This window comes from Myripristis murdjan, chromosome 17 (assembly GCF_902150065.1).
Source record: "Myripristis murdjan chromosome 17, fMyrMur1.1, whole genome shotgun sequence".
Taxonomy (NCBI): Eukaryota; Metazoa; Chordata; class Actinopteri; order Holocentriformes; family Holocentridae; genus Myripristis; species Myripristis murdjan.
In genome coordinates, this window is record NC_043996.1 from 26,453,482 (window position 1) to 26,479,607 (window position 26,126).

The 26,126-nt window shown below is 41.1% G+C and overlaps 1 protein-coding gene across 4 annotated transcripts in view; it reads left to right on the forward strand.

Annotated features, from left to right (window-relative positions):
• LOC115375907 (rho GTPase-activating protein 12-like) overlaps window positions 1-22,698 on the forward strand; it is a 70,611-nt gene extending 47,913 nt beyond the window's left edge. Inside the window, exons 3-18 of one of the 4 annotated variants that reach the window (XM_030075504.1) lie at window positions 3,627-3,896; window positions 5,816-6,022; window positions 7,719-7,799; window positions 8,222-8,350; window positions 9,271-9,345; window positions 10,517-10,578; window positions 11,483-11,564; window positions 13,611-13,712; window positions 14,596-14,694; window positions 15,674-15,776; window positions 16,144-16,263; window positions 17,404-17,502; window positions 18,314-18,391; window positions 19,032-19,166; window positions 20,514-20,619; window positions 21,132-22,698. In XM_030075504.1, the coding sequence (XP_029931364.1) occupies window positions 3,627-3,896; window positions 5,816-6,022; window positions 7,719-7,799; window positions 8,222-8,350; window positions 9,271-9,345; window positions 10,517-10,578; window positions 11,483-11,564; window positions 13,611-13,712; window positions 14,596-14,694; window positions 15,674-15,776; window positions 16,144-16,263; window positions 17,404-17,502; window positions 18,314-18,391; window positions 19,032-19,166; window positions 20,514-20,619; window positions 21,132-21,306 (1,923 nt within the window). In that variant the 3' untranslated portion in view covers window positions 21,307-22,698. The remainder of the gene's footprint in view (window positions 1-3,626; window positions 3,897-5,815; window positions 6,023-7,718; window positions 7,800-8,221; window positions 8,351-9,270; window positions 9,346-10,516; window positions 10,579-11,482; window positions 11,565-13,610; window positions 13,713-14,595; window positions 14,695-15,673; window positions 15,777-16,143; window positions 16,264-17,403; window positions 17,503-18,313; window positions 18,392-19,031; window positions 19,167-20,513; window positions 20,620-21,131) is intronic. The other 3 variants (XM_030075505.1, XM_030075506.1, XM_030075507.1) reach the window with 3 other exon arrangements.
• The last annotated feature ends 3,428 nt before the right edge of the window (window positions 22,699-26,126 follow it).

A 26,126-nucleotide genomic window follows, 5' to 3' on the forward strand; every position in this document is an offset into this window, starting at 1 on the left:
CCCACAGGAATCCTGATATTAAGACATATTTTGTTTTTTGTTAAGGATTAAGTGCTTGTGAAAGCAGGCGAGTACAGAAGCCTTCCACAAGCAAGTAAACACAAGAAGTCTGATGTCAGTACAACTTCACTGATCTGACGTTAAATATAAAATTTTGATAATTATACATATAGTTTTCTTGTCTTTATTGTCTATTTTCAAGGTTGTTTTTTTTGCTAATTATCTGTTTTGCTTGGTTTCTGGTAATTGTTATGTTACAGATTTTTTTTGATAATTTGCTGATCACCTTTTCCCCAGGTTTTTGACAGAAAACAAGTCAATATATCATAGTTGAAAACTGACAAACAGTGGTGGAGATTAAACCAGAAAGCAGGAAATGTTAAAATGATGTCTTTTCTGCATTGTAACAGTTTTTAATGAAATAAATTAAAGTTAAGTACTAATCCTCATTTTGCTGAGCCTCCCCTGCAAGGCCCTCAAGCACCCCTGGAGGTCCCCGGACCCCACTTTGAAAACCACTGGTGTGCACGACTGTTAACCTGCGGCTTATAAATTTGTCTGCTCCTCCAGTCCCTTTGGCAGCTATCCAGCCAGCTGCTTTTGGAACGTAAAAATAATTTCACCTGGTGAAATGCTGAAGTAGATATGAAGAAATAGTGTTTCCTGTACCGCTCAACCAGCCAGGCTCCAGCTATTAGGAAAAAAAAAAAAAAAAAAAAAAGTCTGTGAAGCCTTCATGTGAAGTGTGGCAGTTGATGGAGCTTTCTACCTCTTCATTCAGCGAGGCTAAAATTAGAAAAGTGTCACCCTCTGGCGGAAAAGGGTGGTTTTTGTGGCTGACAGTGAAGTGGGATGCTAACTCCCCTTCTTTCTAACGGCCGTTTGTCGAGCAGGACTTCCCCCTTTGACAGATGCATCCACTAAATCACATGTTCACTCAGCATTTTACAGTGAGACTGCAGAGAGGGGTCAGCGACTAGCTGCCTTTAGTCTGGGTTCAGAGTAGATATCTGCAGCATCAGCCATGATCCGTTTCAGGAGAAGTCTTCTCCATCCGTTCACCTCGCAGGGAGAAGACGATGTGTTCACTTGTTGCTCACCACCCAAGGTATTATCACCTTATTATTTTTCTTATTCACACCTTGTCTTGGTTTTCAAGTCAAAATCTTTTTGGTCATAAGCGGACTTCTCTAATCCATAGGTTTATGAGACCCAATAAAAACAAAAAACAGGTAGAAGACCTTGTTTTTATTGCGCAGCCTGTACTTTAAGTTTGTCATGGTGTGTACGGTTCCCACGGGTCACAGATTTCCTGGAAAGTCATGCAGTTTTGAAATCTTTTCCTGACACGGGAAGTCAAGAATGTAATCAGTTTTTGGAACACGACATAGAAGTTCATCAACCTAAAAACCGACAAACAAACCAACAAACAAACAGAAACCGGTAACTACTTTTTCAGTGTTCATGTTTTGTTCACCATCCTGAAAACATGGCATTGAATGCACCGTATCTTTTTTGTTTAAACAGAAGAATAATCTTTTTATAGCACCTCTGAATCTCAAAGTGTGTTAAAAATTTTGGTTTAAGGAATGAAAAATGAATGTTTAATATGGGTCATAGAAATTCAACATTTTACTCGTGGAAAAGTCGGGCAATTCTACACTTGACTCAGAGTTTCGAGTTGTGATACAGCAGTGAATAGTCCACTTCTCAGGCTACTTCCAGTCCGCTGCAAAGTCGATTCTCATCGGCACCTCCAGGTGTTTGCTCATCCCCTGCATATTTCATGCCTATTGATCTCCATGCAATAAAAACATCACAGGCTCAGTGTTAGGAGGCCTCAGGGCGCTGGCATTATTTATGACCCTCTCTGCCCTGCCGGTCCCCAGCCACGCAGCTTCTTTGTAATACCAGCATGAAATAATCATGACGAACAGCCCTTTGACTGGATCAGGTGTTTGTCAGGGGTTTGAAGAAGGATGTTCCTCCATTGGCGCACGCTGGTTGTACTAAATCTCTCAAGACGTTGCAGTTAGATTTAATACAGTTTGTGTTGACTTTGTTGTGTGGCTGAGCCTTGACAGTGGGACTGGGAACCATCCTTCTTTTTTTTTTTTTTGTGAAGATGGCATAGGAGATAAAACACAAGTGTACCAGCAGTTTGAACATGAAGAGTTTCAATCTTAGATAGGTACCATTTGAAAAAGCTGCAGTGACAAAACAAACACAGGGACTTTTGATATATCTTAATGATAAGTCTTTTTCTTCCTGCAAAATGAATACAGGAAATGAACTCTTCATATATTATTGATAGGGAGATGAGCTTTCTGTCATAATGAGTGGTCATTGTAACTCAATGAAGCGCCAGGGGTTGACAGAGCTACCATTTACAGGTATATGATCACATCTCCACTGTGGGATTCAAATCAGGAATACATGTTTTTTTTCCTGTGTTAGTACATCTCTCAGATTTTTGGGGGAGAAAATGTCACCATTGTGCCCTCTTGACTGTTGTAAGGATGAGCCTGGACAGACTGTCCTACCAATCTTCAGGATACATCTTGATAGTCAGTTTCGCTTCCTTTTTTCTACCTGACATGGGTCGCTGCCAATGTCAGTTACATAACAACAGCTCCTAATGCTCTGTGTACCCAGTCCATCCTTCACTTTCACTTCCTACTCTGTGGTTTACTTCCCTTCCCTCCTCTTTTGTTTTTCCTGTCTTAATTTGACTCAATGCAGGACTCCACAGTCAGACAGCTATGTCTGATTGAGTCAGAGCTTGTTATTTCTTCCTTGATCTTCTATGAATTTTCTTTGTGCACTTCTTGAGCTCAGTGGGTACACCGACACAAAAGTGCATTAATTTTAAGTTATGCATAAACATGTTCGTGATATATTGTACAGCTGCAGTTAACAATTATTTTGATTGTTGATTAATCTATCTTTTTTATTATCCCATTACAAGTTAACAGAGCTCAACACGATATTTTAAAATTGCCTTTCAGCTGAAAAAAAGAGAGAAAAACTTAAGTGTTTTATAACATTTTACAACAATTTCAAATAGAGAAAAGCAAGCAAACCTTAGCATATGAGAAGCCATAACTAGCAGCTGTACTTAATACATTATTAAAATGATTAATCTGCCATCAAAATCTTAATAAATTTTCTGATGATCAACTACTCAATCAACTCCCGGGTTAAAGGCTTTAAGGACAATTTTCAGAGCTTGCTAGACTTCTCTGGCTGCTCTGTTATTTTTCTATTCCTGTTTGGTCATCACCATACCTGCATTATTTATGAGTGTTTGTCAGAAATATTTTCTGAGTGAATATCTTACAAAAGCACCAGTGGTCATCTCTATAATACTGTCGCAGTATCAATATCTACGTAAAGATTTCATCGTATTTGAATTTGTCCATGTCATCCAGCCCTAGCATACAGCGACTCGATGTCCTGTTGTTGCTGTGAAAGCTGTAAATGTGATTCACCTTACATCAGAGCTCATCATTCACTGTCCAGGAACTTTTTCCCAGTTACGTAACAGACTTAAATCCACTCACACATCGACTCACAGTTCCATCTCTCTCTCTGTCTCCCCCTCCCTCCATCCCTCCCTCCATCAGACGGTCTCTCCGTCGGGCCAGGGCCGCTCCGAGTCGCCCGTCTACACCAACCTCCAGGAGCTGAAGATCTCCCAGTCCAACCTGCCCCCGCTGCCCTCGGGCTCCCCGCTTCACATTCTGGGCGACTGGGAGACCTACAAGGACCAGAATGGCAGGCACTACTACTTCAACCGCTCCAGCCAGGAGAGGACCTGGAAGCCGCCGCGCGCCCGGGACACCAGCAGCGGCAGCTCCCGTGGAGAGAGCCACAGCACCGGAGAGAGCTCCGAGGTACACACCACATGCAGAGTGCTGGTCGTGAACACACACACACACGTTTTCAACACTGACATGTCATTTCACCATACACTAAACAGAAGCACCTTCTTGACAAAATAGGGTTTTTTTTCTCATAATATAAAGACATGTGAATCCTGTGCCGCTCAGACACGTAAACTTTGTGCTGTTTTGCCTAAACCAAGCAAGCCTCTCTCACAGATCACGGTCAGAGTGTGAGATGCTCTGTAAGACACGCAGTCAAATAAGAAACTGTCCAAGTGTGCAAGAGAGATTTCTAGTGAAGACGGAATTAGTTGGAAGTGAAACCTTTTGCTTCCCTTGTAAACTGTCTGGTGGCATTTTAACGTCTGCAAACTTGTCCACCTGTTTTCCCACCATGTAGATGTTTGTCTAGCTTTACATGAGCTGAAATTAAACATCATATTGCCACAAGTGAACAGGTTGTAATTATAACAGTAAATTATTGATGGTTTTACACAGTAGGCCTACCTATTTTTTTTTCTTTTGTAACCTTGTGATTTTGGACACTGACAACATTCACTTCCAAACACCTGACTTTAACCCTTACCACTAAATACTTCACCTTAATCCTTACGGTAATTTAAACGTAATCCTAATTCTACCCTGAAACCTAAACCCAGGTCTTAACTGTAAACTAGGCCTACATCACATGTGGATCAGCCAAAATGACATCACCTAACAAAAAAATCTCCTCAGGTTGAAACCTCAAAACTGGTTATCTCAAGGATGGAATTACACACACACACACACACACACACACACACACACACATACATACTTACTTAGAAGTGTCATAGCAACATGAGTCAGCACTTCAGCATTTGAGACAGGTATTAAATATTCAGGAAATACAGTAAATGTACTTGGGCTTTTTCAGATATTACAATACAAGTAGACACAGCAAGATCTAACCTGTTGGAGTTTGGTTTTGATTGGTTTTGTTTTATTTATTGCACGTGTAAAGGATCAGTAGAAAAAAAAAATAATGCAGAGTGGTTAAGTGGAAACACACACATGCACACACACAAAAGAGCAACTTGATGGGCTTATCCTATTCTGAAACATTCACCTTTAAAAACAAATAATATTATGTACACAGGAAAACCAGATAGAAAAAAATAACTGAGAAACACAATTTAAAATAAAACCATGAGAGTATTAAGTGATGACCCTATAATGGAAATAAATTATTATGATGTGGCAAAACCTTACTGGACCAAAATGAGTAATTTGCCTCTTCAATGAGATTAAACTGGTGCAAATTCATATGTGCTCTGTCAGGTAAGTTCTTCAGAAAACTGGGGCCTCTGTATCTCATGGAAAATTGAGAAAAAGCTGCGGGGGGGAAGGTGGGATGGAAATTATTTTGAGATGCAATTTGGAAATTGCAGTAGCCAGTAATGCAGTTTTGAATCATTTGAACTACAGCAGATGTCTAATGCACACATTATTGTGCAAAATACACACACACACAGACACACAAGCACAGTCTCTCTTTAGCACCGTGATCACTTAGTCATGCCCAATCAGCCTGAGTCATTTTGGAACAATCCCTTATCCTAAGTGAGCAACCACAATGACATCGGCTATACCACACTGCCACCTACTGGCAGAAATCAGTCACGGCCAATGTCTCAACGCACTGCAGCAGCCAGCTTCTTGATCTGCATCACACTGTCCCAAAATCAAGCATTAGGAATAGTGATTTTTTTTCCTCCTGTCTTTTGGGTCTTTTGGCTCTCTGTTGTACTGGTGTTGGGAAGTTTCTTTGTGTATTGCTTTTTGGTTTTGGGTGCACTCCACTCTTTTTTTCTTCAATGACTCTGTGGTGAAAGATACCCCCTCTCCTCTTCTCTGTCTCTCCCTCTCTCTTGTCTCACTATCAATAGACCACTCCCCTCTCGCTTTCGCCGTCCTTCTTCCCCTTCCTCTCGCTCTCCATCGGCCGCTTCCAGCCTCTGTCGTCGGAGGACACCTGCCTCAGTACCTACTCTAGCCAATCAGACAGCCAGTATGGCTCGCCGCCGCGTGGTTGGTCGGAGGAGATGGACGAGTACGGCCACACGCTGTACGTCAGCGACTATACTAACGAGAAGGTACCTGCCGGCTGCACGAGGCTGATCTGTCTTCATAACTTGGGTGATTTCTGGGGTTGGTTGGTTGGGTGAGCGGCGTGAGCGGTGACTCACTGTGAATTTCCAGCTGAAGTGCAATACTCAGTGTTTCCTCTGCTCTGACTCAGCAGTGGTGCACCGCCTCTGTGAGAGATCTGCACCCACTGTTTCAGACAAGTGTGGTCACAGAGAAAACACTGTCATTCACTTCAGTTTCCCTCAGGAGACACACAAGTACAACATCAGTATTTATTCTATGCCTAAATATGCTCAAACAAATAGACATGATGACTTCATTTCAAGAATATGTTATGAACATATGATATAATATATTTATCAGATATAATCAGAGATGTGCTTATATCAGTACCAGTGGTGGAAAGAGTACTAGAAATTGATACTCAACTAGAAGTACTGTTCCTCTGCTGGTATTTGACTGCAGTAGAAGTAGAAGTAGTGCAGTAAAAATCTCCTGCAGTAAAAGTAAAAAGTGTCTCATGTCAAATGTCCTGGCAGTAAAAGTGACTGAGCTCCTTTTTCCAAACAGTAACTGTGTTAGCTGGGATCTTTTCCATGCAGTTAGAAAAGGAGGAAAGAACACACTTCACATTCTTTTAAAGGGGCATTACACTAAAGCTGCTCAGGGTTGATTGAGGTGAGGACCCTGTAGACTCAACTGACAAATGTGGAATAAGCACATAATTATGACATTTGAGTCTAGATGGTTCTCATCACCAGGCTAACTCACTGATATTCGTTCCCATTTTTCCACCCATATTGCATATTTTTTTTGCCAGTTGAGTCTTAATGGTCCTCACTTCCATCAACCATCTGCAATTTTTCAGCATGCAGCTTTTATTGTGAAATTCAGAAATGACAAAATGTAGAATCAAAAAAGTAGAACCAGAGCTTTTACTTTTAAGGTTTCCACAATCTGTCAGTGATCATTTGTTTTCTGTAATGGGTATGATTTAAAATGTAACAAAGTACAATCCACAAGCAAAAATTGATTAAAAAGTGAAATGAATGACTTTTAAAAAAAATACTCAAAAAGGTACAAGTGCACCAAAAAGCTACCTAGTTACAGTAACATAAGTAAATGTAATTACTTACTTCCACCTCTGATCAGTCCAATACCAAAAGCACTGAGGAACATGTGAAAAATAAGTGTCTTGATTTTCTACGTTTTTGTAAGTCTCAAATGATGGGAAAAATTAACATTTTATATGACATATTTTGTCCAGTTACCCAAACACAGAAATGACTAGAAATAATTGGATTGGTACTTGGTATCAGGCTATACTTAAAGTTTCATACTTTGTGTTGGTATTAGAATAGAGATAGTGGTATCAGTGCATCCCAATTCATAATTTTACATTGCTTGATCGGTTGAAATGGTTGCCTAAAAAACATTTATAGTGTTGTAACTTGCATTTTGGAACCACCTGAAACTGAACATTAACCCAAATCAAAAGTTACATCACCACCATTGGTACAAAATGTTATTACAGGACTCGCTGACAGCACTGCAGCATTACATAATAGCAGTAAGCTTTGTTGCTGAGGAGAAAATGGTTTTTCATTGTAACTTAATGGTAAGGTGAGGTCCTTCAACATGCAGGCGAGTCTGATCTTTCTTTTTGTGTTTGCGTGTGTGTGTGTGTGTGTGCATCACCAGTGGATAAAGCATGTTGACGACCACGGCAGGCCTTACTACTACAGCGCAGACGGCTCCAGGTCAGAATGGGAGCTGCCCAAGGTAAGACGGAAGCTCTCAACTCCACTACTTCCTGCTGTTCGGAGTTTTTTTCCAATCTTTTCCATTCATTTAGTGGACATTCTTTACAATTTCAAGCTTATTTGTACTTGTCAACACTGCACTTTTGATTTTGATTCATCACTAATTCAATGAGGCATCTGACACTCAACTTTTCACTCGCACAAACAGGATGAATCTGTGTGGTCTCAAATAGTTGGGGCTCCTCCTGTCTGTTGCAGCTACACTTTGTGATTTAGGCTGATGAAATCAATGTATTTTTACATAAACAGATGAATTTTTCACTTTTTGCTTTTCTCACTTCACAATTTTTGCACCTATCATATTCGCATGAGCCATCACTTCTGCTTACTTTTTACAACTGGTAAAATTGAAAGTGTTTTGACTCAAATTTCTCCCACCAGTACAACCACTCCCCTCCGCAGACATCTGGAGACGCTCCCAAGAGCCACAGTCTGGACAGAAAACACGTGGAGCCCATCGTTCTGACCAAGTGGAGACACAGCACCTACGCTCTGGAGCCCAATGACAAGGTCTGACACCCATATCTGCAATCTTAAAATTTTTTTCTCACCAATTTTTCACAGCTAAGAAAAGAGGATTTTTTTCTCCCCCAGTTAAAACTTTCCTTTGAATAGGAAAACATATAAATCATGTCTGTCACACCGGCCATTCCTGTTCACCCCTGTGTGGATGGAAGTACGATGCTTTTCCAGGTCCAGGTGTAGCTCCGCTTGTCTGTTATCTGCTCTGTCCTGTTACAAGCTGTATGGTGTGAATCCAGACTCACAGTTGTAGACTGGTTGTGTTGCAGCGGCTGTTCAAAACCAGGCGTTTCCGCGCAGGCTCTGCCCGCCCACACCCGTACAAACACCAAGTCAGTGGCCTGTCCATCAGCTCCCGGCGACCAATCAGCAACTTGTCACCGAATCCAAGCAGACAATCATCTTGCATGATAATGATCAAGGCTGCAAGAGCGATGATGCCCAGATTGCGTTCAGTTCCCGTTGTGAAATCCACCTGTTTTTCCAGCCTGATTCCCTGAGCTGATTGAGCCTGCTTATTTAAATCATTTTACCAAGGAATTAATGAAGACCTTCAATCATGGAAACATGCAGAGTTATAGTTTAGCAATGATTTGTCCACAAAAATGATTGTAATTCAGTTTAAGTGTTTTGTAAGAGGGATGTGATATTTCTGATGAATACTTGCCTCCTCATGTTATGCATTATCCAATTTTGACTCATACACACTGTGTAGATCAACTCACACACTCTGCCACATAGTGATCTCATTGCTAATTGCCATCTCGAGCTCCAAGGGAGTATCACACTCTTTCATTCACACTGTCGTCACATGTCTGCGTCTCGCTAACCTCTCATTGTTCTCATTAACATTGTGTTGTTAGTTGTTGTGACGGAGTCGTGCTCATCCCTGTCTGTCTCCACATCAGGACGCTCCTCAGGGCCCCAAGCCCTCCTCTCCCGACTCTGACTCCTGCCCTTCGTCTCCCAAGCCCCCCGCCTCCGTTAGTATTTACCCCTCCATGTCCCGCTGAGGGGTTAAGTTGGTTGGTGACAGGCAGTGACTCTGCAGCTTATTACAGGGTTTCTACACAGATCTGGAATGACTAGACATGCACGGAAAAGAAATTTTTCAACTTTCTGTAATTTATTTATTTATTTGTTTTTCCTGCATTTATTTCTTTTTCTTTAACTTTGGAAATACAGAGAGTTATTTATTTATTTATTTACTCATTCATTATTATTTTATTATTATTTTATTATTTTATTTTTTTCATCTTGATTTGGAAATTGGACAAAAAGTATGGATTTTTGAGATTTTTTTGGGACCTTTGGGATTTTTTTTTTCTTTAAGTGTAGAAATTTTGATGGTTTTCTTTTATTAATTTATTTTTCAATCTTACAGTTTTTTTCCTGTCATCTCACATATTCTGATATTTGTAACAGCTACGAGTAATCTTCCTCTACAGAGTGAGTTGGCACAGCTGCCAAGTACAAGGCGACTCTCTGCATGAATCATACCACACACCAAAATCTTAGTAAGGTCAAATGAAGAAATTGCGGTTTGAAAAACATATTGAATTTTGAAAGTGAAACTGTGTAGAAACCCTGTTGCTTTAATCACGTAGGAGCTTGTTGTTGCCAAGTAACATTTAAATAATTCTTGCCCATGTGCATTGTCCAGGAAAACTGCCTTTTCTGTCACAAATTTAACAGCACGGGATAATTGTCTAAAATTCACACTGAAAAGTCTTAAAGCAATTTCACCCCTCAGTCTCTACTGTGTTCGTTTTTACATTCGCTCTTCTTAATCCATTTTAATGTGAAGTTCCAGTTTCTGTGCACACATTTGTTTTTCACCACGTACCTGGACATAATGATGGGGGCTCATTTGTGACATTTTTCTCCCAGCTGAAAGCGGTGATGGTTTGGGTGGCTGGTAATTTGGTAGTGGCGATGTAATTCTAAAATGGCTTTCATCTGGCGCTTTCTCTCCCAGGACACTTTGGCTTACGTGCTTAATTTTAACCGAGGTTTATAGTGTTGACAGCTGCTTTCTCTGCCTCTGTGATTCTGGTACAGTTGTTCAGCATAGTTTTGTGTCTCGCGCCGTGCTTTCTTGCGTCTGTAACGCATCTCCTTCCAGTGTGTACTGATGCTTGTTTTTCCCCACAGCCCTCTGAAAAGTGCGGCGTTCTGAATGTGACAAAGATCACCGAGCATGGCAAGAAAGTACGGTGAGTTGAGCCGAGTCCTCAGTTCAGTACCTTTAGACTTTCATATTGAAATCATCAAGTCTTCTTTCTACCATGAAGTAAATAGGTTTAGGGCTTTGTCTGTCCTGTTGGTTTACACTTGTGTCCCACCCAAACATCCTGTTTCAACAGAAAATACTTAAAATCAAGAAAGTAAAAGACCATTTCACAGGGTCTTTAAGATTATTTCTAAAGTTGGACAATTTTTAACTCAGTCAGATGTAGAAACACTAGTACATCCATTCATTACCAGCAGGCCAGATTAATCTGAAGCCCTTTTCTGTGGACTTTTTGTTCAAGGACGCTGCTGCTCAGATCTTGACTAAATCCAAAACATTAGACCGTGTGTCTCCCAGACTCAAATCACCTCACTGGCCTCCTGTGAGCCATACGGTTGATTACAAGATCCTGCTTACAGGTTCACAAACCTGTGAATGGCCTGGCACCAAAATGAATCCCTGATACGCTTGTTAGTTGAGCCTATTAGACCTCTCCAGTCACCCAGAATTCATTCTTAAGCCGATGAAGCAGCATTTTGCTTTTATGCTCCAATGCGCCACAACCTTCCCGTGCCTTCCTGCGGGCTGAAGATATGCCTTCACCATTTCAGTGTTTAAGAGCCACGTGAAACCCTTAGTGGCAGGCTGTACTCATAGTCACTGCATTTTGAATATGCTTACTTTTTGTGCATATTTCTATATGTAACAATGCACTTGAATAATGTCTTAATTTACTTTCTTTTTGTAAAGCTTCCGTGAAGTGATTTGTGCTATATAAATTATTCAACTTTGCGGTTCCCTCCTCTAGCCCCAGTTAACTGGTTTGTAAATTGGAAATGGCTTTGCACGGAGGGACTTACAGAGTGTTTGTGGATTATCTTTTACAGGAAGAACTGGACGTCTTCCTGGACCGTCCTCCAAGGATCCTCCCTGCTGTTTGCCAAAGGCCAGGGAGGTGGGACCAGCTGGGTGAGTGTCAAGGGCCTTTTCCTGTTGGAGGAGGGCGCTTCTTATCATCGTGGCAAGATCCTGTGGTTTCTAATGTCTAGACGTGACCAGTGAGAGAATGGGAAGGCGGTGCATTGACAAGAGGGGGTTGTAGGAGTGTTCCTCCAGTGACCTTTTCACCCCATTCAGATCTCTAAACTGCTCTCAAAATACTCCATCTTAATGATTCACGGAAGAAAATTGTCTCGAGCATCTCCACCAATCTATGTCCAATTGTAAATGAGATTCAGGTGATGCACAGCAGCTGCGCCTTTTACACTCTGTAGGATCCAGTTATTCCACCCACTTTGCACCGTAAACCAATCACGAGATTTGTTTGAAACATTTTTAACTTGTTTGTCAGGTGACTGGAGGAGGGGTTGGGTTAATTTCTCCTCATTCCTGGACGTATCCTTCTCCTTCTCCTTCTCTTTCCGTATGTTTTTCCTGGCCCCATCCTTTTCACGCCTCGCTTCACCCTCACATCTTCCTCTCCCTCACCCTCTTCCTCTCTCCATCAAGCCACACTGCCACAGCGGCTCCTTCCCCGAGTTGCTCCTGTCGCTGGTGAGCAACTGGAGGCCGACGGCTAAGCAACGTCCCGCTGTCTCCTATGGCTTCTCTGGGCCTGTATGTCCTTCCTTCTGTGTTTCCCTCTCTTGTCCTGCCTCGCATGTCGCCCTCCCACCTGTCTGTCATGCTCTGTGGGTTATTGGTTAATCACTGGCATGGGGCAGGGATTAGAGACATAATTACTGTGTTAACTATGAACAAAATGGGGTCGAGCTGTGGTTTGATGTGCCAGAATCACCATTTACATTTCATATTTTAGGCCTTTAACAGATGTTCTTATCTAAAATGACTTAAGCTGAGTGAACAGGCCTGACTTCAGTGTTGCAGCATTTGCAGGGATAGAAACTGTGCCAATCTCAAAAAAGCAGCAGTCCCTCTTGCCAGTAAGGAAGTTTTATTCATTGAAAATTTGAAAAGTCTTAAAGTTTAGGGATTTACAAGGATGTAGGTGTATTGATGTTTCATGAATGCATTTTATAAGCCTGCTGTGAATAAAAATAGCCTCTCATTTCTGCCAGTAGAGGAGCGTCATGCGTGCTGATTGGCCATTTACATGGGCAGAGCATGACGCACAGGCAGGGAAATACTCAGATGTGCGAGTTTTAAAAGGTTGCATGTTTGCAGACCAAAGAAGGAGTGAGCAAAAAACTGAATAAGGCAGCTTATGTGAAAGGGCAGTTCCACCAAAATTGACTTTTATGTGCGCAAATTAGCATTTTAAATATGCAAATTAGACAATTTTCTTAAAATTTCCCCAGAGTTCTCTCTTTAATGAGTTTTGTATTATGAGCTCTCAAAGTGAAGGAAAATTCAAACACTTCAGGTAATCCAGTTTGATTTATGCCATATGGTCACCTTTTCCCTCATCTTGAAAACTCACGAGGAGGAAGAGAGGGTGATCTTAGAAAACTCTACTTTACAAAATGTTTTACACTGGCAGAATTAAAATGAGAAACCAAATGAGCCAGTGGAGTTGCATTTTAAAGGTAAAAAGGTACGCTTATTTTGAGGATAGTTCTCTTTGCAGCAACATCCTCACTAACAGATCACATCTCTTGCTGACCTTGAGAGGCGCACCACAAACTACCCGTGCTGCATTCAAATGGTTTAAAATCCTCATTTTTCTTTTGACCCCTTCTTTGGCCATGCAAGCTAATTTCTGTAGGGGGAGAGAGGGCTCTAAGGTGACTTTGTTTTCCAAGGGGTTCCTGAGTTCATAAAATCAGCAGTAAGTAATTTAAGAAGGTGAAATGCCAGTCCTTACTTTGACTCTTAAGTTGTACATGTGCTCCCTAATCAAATTTCTAAGTGGCATAATTGTATTTTGTGGAGCTTATGGCACACAGATGGCTGCACTGTAGACCTCTGAGAGGCTCAAGACATTTTTAAGCAGCAGAACAGCCTGGTTTGTGTTAACCTGCCCTTCCCTTGGTCCCTTTGCCCCCTCTGCACCAGTTTGGAGGCGGCCAGTCGAAGCCTGAGTTCAGCGTGGATCTGAGGGGAGGCTCGGTGGAGTGGGCGTCCAAGGACAAGTCCAGCAAGAAGCACGTCATAGAGGTGAGGGAGAGCTCACACTTTAGCCGTGTCTTTGCCCGTCCTTGTTCTCACTGCTTGTTTTTAACCTGTTTGTGTCCTTAGGTTTCTGTGAACAACCTTAAGACATATCTGACTCTTAAAAACTTGGCATAAATATCTTTTGACTTGTGCTTATCTTGTTAGAATCCAAAATGGGTCGGGTTAAACAGTCAACAGAGTATTGTATTATTTTTTGTGAATGACAACTTCCTCAGTCCTGATGCACTAAAGCCCAGACATCTGGTGCAAAGAGAAAGTCAAAATCAGGGTGTGCAAATTCCTTAAATTCAAGGCATTGAAAGTCTTAACTCTTTGCTAATCCTCTAGTGATCTATGAACAGTGTTATTCCAAATCAGTATGTACCCAAGTTTGGAAATGTTGCTGCCTGAAAATTAATCAGAGCTATTTTGTAAGCAGATACCTCGAGTTGATTTCATAACTTTAATTGCAACCTGTGACAAACTTTACACTTACTTCTTGTAGCATTTTTGTAAGAGTACTTGTCAAATTTCTAGGCGGTTCAATGACTTGAAACTGAAGTCTTCATATCAACCCAGTCATAAAGAGCCATATTTTTTTTTCTTTCTTTCTGATTTGTATGTCGTGACAGACATGGCAAATTTAAATGGCAGAAACTGAGAAAAAAACAATCGTGGAAAAAAACTTGTTTGAGAAATATACAAAGGAAAATGATTTGCAATTTAAAAAATGAACCCAAATGTGATGTGCACACACTCTCTTATCTTGTGAAAGTGATACTTAGGCAGCAATACTTCTGCCGCTGTTGAGCTGATCCGTGAGGTTGCTGGGGAACGACGTGCAGCTGGTCGATGGTGTTAATGTGTTTGTCTCTCCCGCTTGCAGCTGAAGACTCGGCAGGGCACCGAGCTGCTGATCCAGTCGGAGAACGACAGCCTGATCAACGACTGGTACCGAGCGCTGCAGGACACCATCAGCACACATGTGAGGACCAGACGTCTCCTTCTGCCTGAACTCAAATTAGATTAGAAAACATCAGCATCCTCATTTAAACAATTTGCTGTGCAGCCAAAAAGCACACTTAATTACAATGAACAGATGAGCAAGATACTCAGAGCACGATATCCAGTTCAGCAATAATTCCACTATTATGTGCCTCATTCGTGTCTTATTTGCCTTCACATTTTATCAGTGAAGTGCATTTTACATACTGCTGCTGTCCAGTGAAAACCATGTTTCTCCAAAAGATCAACTTTTCAGACTAAGAAAGATGGTCTTGTTTTTAGCTCGACTACTGTGCATTTTTTCACTTCATCTAATTAGATTTGAAAAACGTTCACAAACCCAAAGATTGTAGAGCTTTATGAACGCTCAAATTATGTTAAAAATGAAAATCATCAAAATTGGAGATACGTGGTTTTCATTGCAGTCCGTTCTGCTCAGACATGCCTAAAGGAAGAAATGAAGAGCAAAACAGGCAAATATAACAGTTTTTTTTTTTTTTTTTTTTTTTTAAATCTCTTTCAAAACATCTTATGGAATGGCTAAAAACGATGGGAATAGATTTGTCATTCAAAGTTGTACAGGCATTGCATTCAAAAACTGAGGGATCCAGATCGGTCTTTAGCCTGGAGAAAAAACTAGAACTCAAACCAAATGAAAATCAATGTAAATGTGCAGAAACACAACCACTGTGCCCAGACTGAAAACATAACCAAGCTGAACTAATACTGCAAGAGAAATTAAAAACTGCCAGAAAAAACTGAAATGTCAGATATGTGGATTTTAACATTTCTTTATTTGTTTAAAGGCATCAGATTGGACTCTGGCATCAATTACCATCAACAGATTAAGAGTGTTGTTGTATTCAGAGAGTCCAAAGGTAGAGGGAGAGGTATTTACCACTGGCCCTGTTTTTACTTATCTACATTTGTGTGTGTGTGTGTGTGTGTGTTCCCTGCAGGCCTGGGAGTCTGATGAAGCGATAGAGGAGGACATGCCTGAGTCGCCCGGCTTCGAGAAACAAGACAAGGAGAAGGAACACAGAGACTCCAAGAAGGGCAGAGGTGTGTGTGATACATAAATAGATGTACAAACACATATATATCATCGAGGGCAGATTTAAAATAAATAAATAAATAAATTCAGGACTTACCAGTGGATCCATGCTAAGCCAGAGGTTTAAGAGAAAACACGTCACCTAATCACCAATGAAAAATGACCAGGATAGAAAGTGAAAATAAGAAAAGAGCATGTGTATGTGCACATGTGGTGTTTTGTATCTGCTTGGCTCGATGCCTCGGCAGCCTCACGGGCCTATAAAAGAGCTGCTTATCAGTGTCATTCAGCCAAATCGTCCCGGCGTCAACATGCCGCTCAATGTACTGAGGCGAATCGTGGACAACATTGTCCTGTCCGAACCCCCCTCTGCAGCCATGAAGAGCTCCACCAGCATGGACGCCTCCGACAACAAGAAGACCCGACACAAGCTGAAGAAGTTCCTGACCCGCCGCCCGACGCTGCAGGCCGTCAGAGACAAGGGCTACATCAAAGGTACTGAAACGCCTTGGGCCCTCAGGTGCTTTCAATTCAGTTATACAAGTATTTGGTCTTGAATGAATTCTGATTTTCAACCAGCTTTGCATCATTATAGATCTGCCATCTTCATAATGTTCCTCTCATTCCTATAGCTTGCATATATTTTGACACTTAATCATTTTCGTGATGCACAAGTCTCACACTCCTCTCATTACATTCTGCTCCTCTGGCTGATACGGTTGCTTTTCTCACACATACTGTATATGCTGGAATTATTATACATATATTTTTTCACTTTTTCTTGAGTTGTCAGTTGAGTTGTTTTTTTTTTTTCTTTTTAAAACCCATCTACACTCATCTAATCGTGCAACACTTTAATGAGTCTTAACTGTGTTTACTGCTGCAAAGGCCCAGTTTATCCCCGGAGATCATTAACGTTTCATCTAATCTAATCTAATAATTACAGCCAACGCAGTTATTTGTTGAGTTATGCTTTTAGTCTGGATGGCACTTGAGAGAGCAAACACAAAGTACAACTTCTTTTCCTGTGCTCCAGCAGAAATAGAAATGTGAAGTTATTTTCTTGTTGATTAAACAATAGATTATTTCTTCAATTCTTAAAGTACTTATTTAGGTCATAAAATGTTAACAAATAATGCCAAATGCCCATCACAGTTCACCAGAGCCTAAATGAGGCCTTCAGAAAGCTCACTCAATCTGACCAGCAACCAGAATCACCTCAAATTATATTTTAATGATAAAACATGCAAACTTGATCATTTGTGAAGCTGTAACCAGGACATGTTTGGTACTTTTATTTAATACATGACTCTAATGATACATTTCTGCATGTATCAGAAGTATTTTCCCTATGTGATATTAATAAATCCAGATCCTAAGACTGTGAAGCGGCTGCATGCATGAGTGAATGGACCAGCCATTTTTTTTAAGGGTTTCTGCCTCTGTTTTGTCACATTTTTGTGGCGACAACCTAAGTGATAATCACTGTGTTCTCAGTTTACATTTTACACGATGAAGTGTTTGAGGCTAATGTTAATTATTGTCAGGTGATAACGATGATGAGCGTGCAGAAAACATATCCGATGCAGGACTTTGGACTTTATTGTGACTGGTTCTGTCTGTGTGTGTCTGCAGACCAGGTGTTTGGCTGCAGCCTGGCCAGTTTGTGCCACAGGGAGAACAGCACCGTGCCCAGCTTCGTCAGGATGTGTATCGAGCATGTGGAGAACAACGGTAGGTGGCATCGATCTCACTTCCATCAGTACTCCAGACACGCATGTGCATCGAGTCTGTTTCAACCTGCCTGGACTTCCCAGATGGGTTGGGGTCCCTGCTGCAGGAAAACTCAGACAGTACCGTGAAAAGTACACGATTTTAACTTCGAAATACTTTTCCTGTCAGTCTAAACTTCCTGGCACTTGTCTAACATGTGGGGGACTCGAGCCATCTGCTACGCCAAGTGGATCAAAACAAACTCTAAAAACTAATTGCACAAAGTTTTTGGACCCGATCTGAAGCCACCTTGATGTCAGAGTGAGGAGTTTGAGTTTTCATGCCATGTTCCCCTGCAGCTGCGGTGGAGAAAACACTGAAATCCTTTACTTTAGTACCATCACAGAAAAATACTTCACTCAAAGAAACAGTCCTGCATTCAAAAACTGTAGCATCAGCAGTAAATGGTAATAATCCATGAAAAGTAAAAGTGGTCATTTTGAAGAACGGCTCCGCTCAGAGAGATAACTTATTGATGCATTAACCTGCAAAGAAGGATTTTAATGCTGTAGCTCTAACTGTTCCAGATTCTTTTGGATAGCAGCATATTTTATATTTTGCATGGAAAAGCTTCTTCTGCAAAGTAACCAGTACCTCCCAGCCGTCAGATAAACGCAGTGCAGTGAAAAAGTACAAGATTTCTTTGTGGAATTTGTCGCAGTAAAAGTGTGAACTGTCACTAAATGGAAATACTCTAATAAAGGGCCAGTGTCTCAGAAGTGTGCTGAAGTACAGGACTTGTGCTCACTTGCTGTCCACCTGTGGCCTGCAGGTCTGTGTGTGGACGGGCTCTACAGGGTCAGTGGAAACCTGGCTGTCATACAGAAACTTCGCTTCGCCGTCAATCACGGTAAGTTGCTGCCCCCTTGTGTTCAAAAAGGCTGCAACTGCTCCTGTTGTGAATGCACGTCACCGAATGGAGGACACTGAAAAATAACATGAAAAGAAAAATTTCTGAAAAGGTGTTCCAACTACTTCCTTTATATTTGTCACCTTTCATTGATTGTTTGTTGTTTATGTATTTGTTTTTACAAATAATTAAAGACACTGTTTCTTCCCCTTTAACATGATACTAATGCATACAAAAATATACCTAATGTAATTCAAATATACACTCTGGCTACTTTATTCGGTCCATCTAATATAATCCAATACAAGTTTCCTTTTCTGCTGCCTGTAATGCTCAGGTTTTCTTTCTGTCACAGTAACAGAGGTGTTCATTCACTTCTATGTTTGGCACTGAGCTCATAGTTAGTGCTGCTGTTGGACTGGACTGCATTTTATTGAGAGCTGTTTCCACTATTCTGTCCCCATCATTGTATATAAATAGGGGAGGACAAAAAAATAGAAACATCTTGGTTCATTATCAGAGAATTCTGAACGGTATTTCTGGCTGCTAAAGGTAATGTAAGCTGTTTTAAGGGTCATTTGACAAGGCACTGTTATTTTATTGTGTGTGTGTGTGTGTGTGTGTGTGTGTGTGTGTCCAGATGAGAAGGTGAACCTGGCGGACGGGAAGTGGGAGGACATCCATGTGACGACCGGAGCTCTAAAAATGTACTTCAGAGAGCTGCCCGAGCCGCTCTTCACCTTCGCCCTCTTCCACGACTTTGTCAGCGGCATCAGTACGTCACACGCTACACACACACACACACACACACACACACACACCGTGGCATTTCAGCCCCAGAGCCCAGAGCAGAAACTGACTTTTCTCTTTTCCTTGTTTGTTCATGCATTTTCTCACATTTTTTAAATTGATGTTACCTCTTCATCGCCCCCCAAAAAACAAACAAACAAACAAACATAAACCTCAGCTGGAAGCCTAATTACCTGAGAAGGAGCCTTGCAACCAGAAGGTCGCTGCTACAGATCCAACCTCTTTATGTCACAGGGATGTTTTTTTTTTTTCTTCTTTTTTTTTTTAATTGAACTTTTCATGTTATCAAAAGGTCAGGATATTACGAGTACAAAAAAGTAGAGATAATCATAAAAAAATACATGAAAGTGAAAAAATAAAAATGAAATAAGTACAAGACAGTGTACATTCAGTTGCATAAAATGTTTCGAGCGACTTTAATTAGTGTTCTGTCAGGAATCCAGTCCCAAACCTGACACTTTATTTACATTCTCTCATTAGTGACTTTATGAAAAAAAGAATAATAAAACTAATAGAACCACTGAGAGTGAATCTAATCTTCTCTAGTTTTTAATTTTGCAGGAAATCCTTGATCCAGTGGTCATGGGCTGGAGGAGCTATCGCTTCTCCCAGGAAAGATCATCAATCAGTCAATCAATCAATCATTTAAGCACATTTCTTAGAGTATGCAGTTCAACCGCTGAACAGATAAGACAAGAGTAGAAAAGTGAATATAATCAAATGAGGTAATAATGATAAATAATATAAATAATAATACAAAAAGATAAATATAACAATAAAAATAGAGGTGCAGTGAAATTAGAGACAATAAATAATCAAAGCATAATTATGAAAAAGCAAGGCCTGACAAAGGCTGTTCTTTTATTGCTATAATTATTATTATCATCATCATCATCATTAGCATTATTATATTTATTTATTTACTTTTATTTTTTATTTGGTATTTTTATGCAGTCCCTAACTGGGAATTAAAAGTAAACATATTCCTCATTTTGTTGAACCTTTACTTGAACTCACTATGTAAAACTTTGATGAGGAAAATGAATGAAAAATGCTCTTCGCTCCTCAAATCACTGCAAGCAAGTTGATGTTTTTTTTGTTTTGTTTAGTTTTGTTTTGTTTGCTTTTTGTTGTCGTTGTTTTTCAGCACCAAATGCTTTATTAATATCAGAGCACGGGACCTGCAGGCTGAGCCAAGCGTTGATCAGTAAAAGGTTTAAAATCTGCCTTCAGTGTTCCAGTAGGACAGACGCGGTGTGTTGATGCTGAATAATAATAATAATAACACGGCGTTTGTTTTCCTCTGCTGCAGAGATTCCAGACAACAGGCAGCGAGTCCAGACCATCAAAGAGCTGGTCAAGCAGCTGCCCAAGCCGAACCACGACACCATGCAGGTCCTCTTCAAGCACCTGAGGAAGTACGCGAAACACACCTCACTGCACCAGAGCCACAACCAGGGGAGAGGATAGACATGATCCTTTTCCCACCAAAATTCCCACCGAAATATATATTCTCTAGGGTTAGGGTTATCTTCCATCCACAAATGTGTTCATTTGTTGATTAATAATTAATATGTGGGAGGGAGGGTCATTTTAAATGTGCACCAGGCAAAATTGACAGGTGGTTCAAGTAAGGACTGTTTACACTCAAGAAGACAAGAAAGGTGGGTCAGTCACTTGTCAGCTGGTCAACCATCAAATTTTGTGCCTATTCCACATTTTTTAAAGGTTCCTTATTTCTTTTTGTGAGTCCTTATTGGATATTTAACATTAATAAATATTTTAGACAGACTGACTGATAGATTAATTGGATCAGTTGACAGATGAGCAGGCCTGCTGTGACTCTCACACGCTCCTGTCTGAACAAATCAAAAGGGGAAACGCTCCTTATTCTGTGTGTCTAACCCTCCCTTGTCTCTCCCGTCCGCAGGGTGATCGACTACGGCGAGGAGAACCGCATGACCACCCAGAGCGTGGCCATCGTGTTCGGCCCCACCCTGCTGCGGCCCGAGACGGAGACCTGGAATATGGCGGTCCACATGGTCTACCAGAACCAGATCGTGGAGCTCATACTGCTGGAGTACGAGAGCATCTTCGGCAGGTAGACGGAGACACCGCAGGACGAGCCATTTATGTTGTTTTTTTTTACCCTCTCCCAACGCAGAGCTCTTCCTAACCCAGCATGGCCCTGCCCGAATCAGCCTGGCCTCGGCCCGGCCCGGTGCAGCTTCTCTTTCATCTCCACCCGACTTGCGGTCACTGGCTTCTCCAATCTCGCAAAACCTCCAGACCAAAGCAGACGAACCAAAAGGTAGACGTATCAGTGACCAAAAAGTTTAGACTCTTTGCACTTGTCCTTTCTCCGCGACTGCATTCGTGACACTTTACTGCACAGGCGATGTCCCCTCCTGTCCTTACACTGGATTCCTCCGGGCAGAACAAGCCTCTAAGTACTGGACCGAGACCAAAGGAGCTACTGGGAGATTTCTACCGGGAGAACGAACTGGATCAAATGAGCTGGTTTTAACTTGAGCCTCAGTATTGGAGAAGGTAGAGTTTAATGATGCTGGCTGCACCGTGTGTATACTGTACCGTGTCACCACGTCACCTGTAGAGACAGAGGACCCTCCTGTGTGTAAAACCTGCTTCGTCTGCTCTGCTGAACCTGCAGAAGAGGCCTGACTGCTGTCGCTTTCCCGATCTGCGGTTCACAGAGCGAACGCTGTAAATAAAGCCTCTCAGCCTCGTGATGTTTAGACCTTAAAGAAAGAGGTGGAACAGACAGAAATCTCTTATCCAGGAACTAAACCTTGTCGAAGAGCATCATGTTTCCCTCTTTTTCTACTCATCTTATTCCCTCTCTCTCTCTCCTCTGCTTCCTCTCCTCTTATTAAAAGACTCTCTACAGCTCTCAGACTCTTCTCTCTCTCTCTCTCTCTCTCTCCTCCTGAAAGACTGAAAGCAGCCCGGGGTCCTCTGCACACATCCGAGGTTTTAGCGCTACTCTCCGTATCACATCTGTATTCGGTGCACCGCCTCATCCATCTGGCTTTTAGAACAAATCATCAGGCAGCGGTCACGACATCAACTTGAAAAGCAGCGGTACTTAGCCGTGTGTTTCCGTGGTTAGTGGATAGTAAATAACAAGGCAGAACAGACTTTGAAAATGTACGTTCTCTTGATAAATTTGTACAGAATTGATGTGTGTTTTGGGAGTGGATGGGGTGTGGATGGATGGATGGATGGATGGATGGATGAATGGATAAAACGTCAGTATATTGTATAAATAGTAAATATGAGTATGTATGCCTGGAGTGTTAAAAATACGGGGAGCAATCACTAATGTATGATGATTCTGTAACCAACAGATTGAATAAAGTTGTGAACTGGGGGTTTGGAGCTTTACCTTGAGTGAATGTCACTTTCCAAAGTAAAAGTACCTGCTGTTGGCTTCGTCAAACTGGAATAAAGACCTCCAATGAGAGATTCCAAAGAAATTATTGTTTTATCATTCTCTTGTGCTTATTTATAGCTTGATTCTCCACCGGTATTGGACCCATTCTTTATTTGAGACGGGTCAGTGCTGATTAAACTCCATAAAAGGCGGGTTTTCATCGGCCAGTGTCTTTGCCAGATGTTGGCAGAACAACAACCAAATAATAATACGTGCGATATTTAAAAACATGAAACGTTGTGTTGAAGAGCATCGAAAGCACAGTTGGACTGCAGGAGCGGACTAAATCCAGCAGATGTTAGGCCTACAGGTTAGTAAAATGGTAACATACCATATCATCAATAAAATACCAGTAGATATTCCATTCATACCCAAACCATGCAGAGCTGGTCGCCTAGCAACAAGCGAAGCACATGGGACAAGTTAACCGCAGGTTAAACGATTAGAAACGTTCACATTAACCATCATTGATAAACGGTAAATTGACAGTCAATTAAACTTCACCTAATAGTTCTTGTAGTGTTAACACACCAAGGTTATTATAGTTGAAACTAAACTAAAAACTAAAACTAGGCGTGAGAAAAAACAACTTAGTTCACCAATAAAAAAAATAAAAAGTAAAAGTAAACATTAAACAATAAAAGCTAAACCCACTCCGAAAATCAAATAATGTGTTATGAATCCTAACTGAAGCTAAACCAAATTGAAAGCAAAAGTCGAAAAATGATATAAAAATAAAAACATGAAAATACAAAACTATAAAAACTGAAATTATCATATGGAATGAAAATGATATGATAAATGTTTACTAACTATCAGTAATGCTCAGTAATGCACACTTACACTCAAAACTAAGCAATGTTAAACACAGAGACATGACGTTTTGCTCATGCTCGCACCATAACACACACACACACACACACACACACACACACACACACACACACACACACTCAACAATCACAGTATAATACAAATGTAGCCTGAGTGTTTCTGTTTTGTGCTACTTTAGACTTCATTTCCTACATTTCACAGCGAAATGTTGCACTTTTTACTGCATTACATTTATCAGATGACAATATTTTAAATTTCTCATTACCAGTAAACTCTTATCATTTCTTTGTTAACAATAAAATAACTATATTAACTAGGGGTGTAGCGTTTTGGACCGAACCGGACAACCTCGTTCCAGAAGAAACTCATTCCGTTTTCCCGAACCTCAGTTCACTTTGGCTTCACTGTTAATATCAGTGAGGATGGACATTATGAAACGGCCGCATCACCGTCGTGACAATAATGACGGTCAAGCACGCCCTCTCGTGTAATAACGCTTAAAAACCTCATCACTGAAAATATTACTCCGCCTACATCTTATTGCCCGAGTCTGTGGTTTCTATGGCAACACGAAACGTTTCACTGAAACCGCATCAACGGCCGCTGTCAACTTTGTTCGCCTGCATAATGGACCGTTTTGTTGTCAATTTTGATTTATTGGGCGACCTAAGTTTGGATAAACGGCTGAACGAGGAAGACGAGACAGAAGAGAAAAAAGGAGAAATACGGGAGAGTGACGAGTGAAGAGCTGGATCAGCTGGAGAGGTCAGGAAATGAAGCCGGTCCGGCCCGGTCAACGTCTTGGGCCGTCAGATGTCTACAAGACTACCTGACAAACACCGGGCAGAGGGTTCAACTGCTGCTGCTCAGCCTCATTAACAGGAGCTAACGTTAACTTGGAGTGACACACCCCCAGCTGAAATGAAACGTCTGCCGGTGAGTTTATTAAAAGATAGATGTTTGTTGTGGCGCCAACACTGGAAAGCAGTAGCCTGTATTTAAGCAATAAGCCCCGACAAGCCGTGGGTTACAGCTTTTTTACAACGGCTGAGGGGTGTTGTAAGGCACGACGCGCATATGTATGTGTGTGTGTGTGTGTGTGTGTGTGTGTACAGTGGTGGAAAAAAGTTTTCGGACACCCCGTGCATTTGTGAAATATTGCATTAACAAATCACTCTTAGGTCTTCAAGTGCAATTTCTTTTAGTACAGTCACAGCCAAAATACTAAACAAATCCTAAAAAAGCCATTAAAAACTTCAAATTGATTGGTTCCATAAAAATACATAAGACATTTTGAGTATTGGGTCATTTTGGTACCAGTGATGAAGGTTGTTCTTTTTATTAAAAGACACTATTTTTGTTGCCAAGCTTCGTGTCTATATAAAGCCAGCACATTTGAAAGTTTTTCAGACACAAAAATGGCTAAAACAAGGAACCTAACGCAGGAAACACGCCTGAAGATAAAGATTAAACTGTCAAGAATTTAGTTTTGTTAGTTTTTCTTGTAAACAATAAACAAAAAAAAAATATAATTTGTATTTGTTTGTATCTGTCTAATGCAGCCACACCTTTTGAAACACAAAAAAGATTTTTCCACAAATATTTCATGATAATATTTGAGATTGTGAGATTGTGTAAAAATTTAAGGGTGTCCGAAAACTTTTTTCCACCACTGTATATATACTTTGTATATTTCAAACATACAAAAAATCCTAAAATGAGGTCAACTAAACAGAATTCAACAGAACAAAACTGAAACTGAAACTACGAGACACACAAGGGAACAAACCAACTAAACCAAGTACATTAAACAAATGCTCAAGTTTTAGGAAAATAATATAGAAAATAATTACTATACAATAAAGACAAACTTAAAGCAGTAAGTTTTAATCCAAATGGAGATAAACGGTTCCCCTCCCCTTGATAGTGCTTCCCAATATCTCCAATCAGGGATTATTAATGACAATATTAATGAAGCTGTGAGTCTGATATAGGAACAACTGTCATTTATTTGTTGAATAGGGCATATATGTGCATGGTGACTGCAAAAATGTGCATTAACAGAAACAAAGGGCTCAAAACGGTGTGTGGAGCAGGCAGTGTAGTGTAGGGATACTTACCTTTGAGTGGCAGCAGGGCGGCCATCATAATTACCCAGAATTCATATAACATGATGTAATTGTGTTTGTTGGTTGGGACGCCCGAGGAGCTTCAGGCATCGCTGCGTGTGGTGCAGGCTGGGAGGCGTTTTTCTGTTTTACGCTTCGCCTCGTGTGCACTGACAGGTTTTCCCACCAATTTCCACACCTGGCTGACACCTAAATTTGAGCAAATGGGGCGAATCGACAGTGTCTAATTTAGTGGTGATGACCAACTCTTGCATGGACGCTGCCAGGCAGTTTGTAATAAGTGGAGAAAATGAGGAAGAGTTCATCACTGAGTTGTTACTGCATCAGGCCCCGGTCAGGGTGAGGGAGTGTTGGTTCTGAGTGAGACACACAGGAAGGAAAATGAGGAAAAATGCAATTTCCAGCGACTTCATCGTCAAACTGAGATCCTGCCAGGAAATCATTGGTCAGCATGGACGCAACTTCTAACAGCGTCCTCCCAAAAATAAGCATGTGGAGGTGTGTCTGC